The following is a 4,309-nucleotide window of genomic DNA, read 5'->3' as shown; positions in this document are numbered from 1 at the left end:
TGCAGGGCTTACAGATTTTAATGGCCTGTTAAAAGAAGCCTTTCTGGGGCTCCCTACAGACCTTTCAACCTCAGAGGAAAGCGGTTTCAGCAGAAAGTCCCTCCTTACTACACCCCTCCGCTTCACAGCCTCCCCAGCCTGCCCATGCCAGCACACCGACACACCAGAGAGGTTTCTACATGGTCTTTAGAAAACCAGTGCAAGTGAAAAGCCCAGATATTGAACCTGATCCAGAACCCCCATCAAAAGGTTGGTGAGAGTTTTACTCGTCCTGACTGAAAAACAGGCAGGTGAATACTTGGGTACTGGGGGATTTTATTTAATTAAAGAAAGGTTCAGCCAAGCCTGAAAGCCTTATAAAGCCATTTAAGCTAAAAACAAGGTCTGGATTCAGAAACTGAATGCTCCTTCCCCATTATTTTGAAACATTTCGCAATGGTGAATAGAAAGCGCAAGAATGCTTTTAAAAGTTAGTATCTTTGACGTTGAAAGGAAGACAAGCTCACCCCTGTGTTGTGGCCTCCCTTCCTAAAGGGGATCACAAATTATGGCGAAAGGAAACTCACGGGGAAAATGTTTTGTGTTTTCTACAGAGAACAAAACTTTTGCTAAAGCTATGGAAACTTTCACAGAAAATGACCCAATGTAGCACCGTACTGCACAAGAGCATCCCAAAATGCTATTCAATACAAAAGAAGAAGTACACTTACATGGATGTTATATACCTGTCTGACGTATATTTTCTGATGCCACGTAGTGTGTGGGGGGGTTCCCTTTAAGAAACTATGTCCCAGTTAGAATAAAGCAAACCCTTTCTTTTAACTGTTCTTTTCAACGTGTTCTATATATACAACCTTTAAAATACACTTAAAAATAGCTGCACACATTTTGTATCATTATACTAGAGAAGGGCAGTCCAGACAGACCATGCTTCTCAGTATGTTAAAAATTGTAAATTGTAAATAAAACCCAACCAGGCTCGGTCTCCTCCGGTACCCACGTTGGCCCAAAGGAAGGAAGGGAAGGAACAAGCAGTTTTTAAATGGGAGTCTTTCACAAAACGCGCTACTTACAAATCTCAGGCTAATTTCCTCAAGCAGTTTTGTATCAAATCCTTTCTTAAATATTTGAGGTCACACACTGCCATCTTAGCAATGAAATCTGTTGCAACATGCATGTGTCAGCTTCCCACTCAACCAACTGCAACCCTGAGGATTTTTCTGGCCTGGTAGAAAGAGGAAATATAACACAACTCCTGAAGTATGGCTGGTCCTCCATCTCAAAACTCCATGTGATCCCCTCGGTGGTTCTTGGACACACACCCACACTTTTTTTGTTTTTCCTCGAATATACGTTTCCCTCTAACCAACATGCAGATTTCTTCTCCCAACTATCCACATCTCGATGTCCCAACGAAACAATCCACGTCATCCATCCAAAGGTTTTCCCAGGTAGACCAAAGTCACTTCTGTGTTACCATACACAGCAGACACCGCTGGATACAGGCAAACTTTTGGCAGTCCTCTGAAGGCAACTCCCAAGAACTCATAGCCCCTCTCAAATGCTAATGTTTTGTCTTCCATGTCCAGGATAACTCGAATCCTTTCACCTATCTGGAAACAGAGACAGGAAGGGGGAATAAAAAAAAAAAAACACAACACATAGAAAGGGTCAGCATATTCAAATGGAGGCACAAAAATAAAGCATAGGCCATGTATAATGCAGCAGGTAATTTTAAAGCAAGGCTTTCCTGTTTCTCGTGATTGCATTGCTTTTATGATAGGAATTTCTCAATTTCGCTCCAATGCACTAGGATCCCAAGCACCTCTGCTGCTCGCTTCCAGTGGGCAGCCTGCATCTAACCACCTACACGATAATAAACATAACCCTTCTCACGTGAACCTTGCAAGCGCACCGAGAGTGAGCATACTGCATACCACATGCTTCAGAATACTGCAGTTTTGAACTTTGTAACGGCCTCCATGTTACCTGAATTCCGTATTTAGCTGTTGCTATTGCTGAGCTGTAACTGCTCTGTAAAGAGCAATTTTAAAGACAATGAACTTGTTTTGGAATGGTAAGTGCCATGTACAAAATATCCCACAGCACACTACTACACAGGTGCTGTCACTGACAGAAATATTCCCTCACCAAGGCAGAAGGAAATTCCAGTTCAAAGCTTAGGCAAAATAAGCTTGAGAACATATATATATATATATATATAAAGATATATACACACACACACGAGTGAAACCAACACTGAACACAGCAAGAGACTCAGATCTAAGCATGCACAGCGCTCCCGGCACTTGTCTAGAACATGTTATTTTAGACATAAATACAAGTCCCAGACACCAGAAGCAAGCGCAGCAGGACACTGCACAAACTTCTGATTCTTCACTAGCCAGCCCCAAAGCTGGGGATTTCTTCCAGCCAACACATTTTTCTTCTAACCAACACTAACACACCCATGTGTTTCCTTCAGATATGTTTCCTGTGAGCAGACCACTGTACATGTGTTAATAAACACACAATACTCTAAAGGATCACAGATTTGAGCTCTCACCAATTTCTACAGAGAAAGCAGCAACTGCCTTCACCGTTGAGTCCCCGTACGAGCTGGGGACTCAGCTTCCAAACCTTTCCTCACCCTGTTGCTGCAGAAAGGCCTAGACAAGGACAGCAGAACGCGACCACAACGGGTCATGCCTGGCAAGCGCCAACTCAATTTCCATGCTAGGGAACATGTGGATGGAAAAAAATCTAAAACTCTTTGATTACACTCATTTTAGGTATTATTCCCAAAAGCAGCAGGTATAACCTTCAGACAGAATTAAGTGCTTGGCGGTGAACTTTTACATGAAATTTAGGAACAGCAGGTGCAAGTTACTACACAGACCCTCACCCCCAATTGAAACATAAGCCAGTACTTGTACAGAGCCACAGCGTTATGAGATGGAAATTATAATGCATACAGCTTGAGTTGCAACGTGAGGAAAGCCAGCAGTCAAAACGTAGCTGTGTGAGCAGCCAGAAGAACAAAGATAAACACTTCTGTAGGGACAAAAAGGTGGAATGGCACTTGCTCTTTAATAGCCTGAAATTATCTGAACATCACAACCCAGAATGCCAGCCAAGGGATGTCACCTACGGGAACGCTGTCAGCAAGCAAACAAGCAGCATTTAGCACCGCTGCAGGTTTTTGCAGGAAGACTCTTCCCCAAGCACTAACCTCAGCTCACACTGCCATACAACAAAGGCCACAGACTTGCTCTGGGGCAAGTCGTTACTTCAGAAGGCTACAACAGCCTTTTCAGCTTTTATTTCAAAATGCAACATGGTTTCTAAGCAGACACCCACGGTACATGCTTCGCACTCAGTATTTGAGACAGAAATGTGGAAACAACTGAGGGTCAGGTCTGTTGACCACCACACACAGGTGTAGCCTGAGGAAGCGGTAAATGAAGGGGGAAAGGCCTCACAAGGCAGAGTCATTTGCCTTCTGCAGGGAAGGCAGAGACACCCTTAGGTGGGCATTTAGGACCAATTCAGCAGACAGCCAGGACATGCGAGGGAGGAAGTTCTTGACAGCCGGCTGCCGTCAAACACGATGGAGCTTCCAGCCCGCGCCAAGTCCCACTCACCTGGTATTTGGGCGCGTTATTGCACTGGGGGAAACTGCCGTTCACCTCTCCATTATGCAGCAAGTTATTGTCCACCAGGTTCCAGCCCCAACTCTGGTCGTCACTCCCCAGCAGGGCCACATAACCCTGGCACTGCATGGCAGCCCGCTTCGTGGCGATGCCGATGACCCTCCCCCCACCCCTCCCAGGCATGGCGGCCCTCGCTGAAGCCGATCTTGGTCCGCGCCCCATCCGTGCTCTGGGCAATGGGGTTGCGGTGCAGCGTGAAGCCATTCTTCTTGATGTAGACGTTCCGCGAGCAGTCATTGGTGCTGAAAGCGTGGTGGAAGGCACGGACCTGGCGGAGAAGAAGAAGGAGGGACAGGAGAGAAGATAAAATTCTGTCATGTTTCTTCAGGTCCCTCCTTGGTTTCCAACGACGGCCAGGCCGAGCGGCTGGGGGGTTGCCGTGCAGCTACAGAGGGGTGTCCCCGAGGGGCAGGGGGAACTGCGGGGCTCACCTTGCCCTTGTAGGTGGGCACGTTGCAGAGGATGTCAGTGCGCAGGGCCTCCTCCGCCAGGCAGCGGGCTGCCAAGCTGCGCCACACCTCGCTGTTCTCGTCGCCGTGCAGGACGCGGTGCCACAGCTTACAGACCAGCGCGCAGCTCCTCAGCTCCCGCAGCTC

At 47.0% G+C, this 4,309-nt stretch overlaps 1 protein-coding gene across 1 annotated transcript; it reads right to left on the bottom strand.

Annotated features, from left to right (window-relative positions):
- Positions 1-964: 964 nt before the first annotated feature.
- FBXO45 (F-box protein 45) lies at positions 965-4,306 on the bottom strand (the record flags this gene model as incomplete). The annotated part of the gene is given in 4 exon segments (XM_010294396.1): positions 965-1,613; positions 3,645-3,810; positions 3,812-3,981; positions 4,145-4,306. Coding segments are annotated over 4 exon segments (684 nt in total), but the record flags the coding sequence as incomplete, so codon positions are not given.
- Positions 4,307-4,309: the final 3 nt, after the last annotated feature.

This window comes from Phaethon lepturus, unplaced genomic scaffold (assembly GCF_000687285.1).
Source record: "Phaethon lepturus isolate BGI_N335 unplaced genomic scaffold, ASM68728v1 scaffold40060, whole genome shotgun sequence".
NCBI classification, from domain to species: Eukaryota; Metazoa; Chordata; class Aves; order Phaethontiformes; family Phaethontidae; genus Phaethon; species Phaethon lepturus.
Note: the sequence above shows the minus strand (reverse complement) of the source record. Positions and strands in the feature narration are given on the sequence as shown.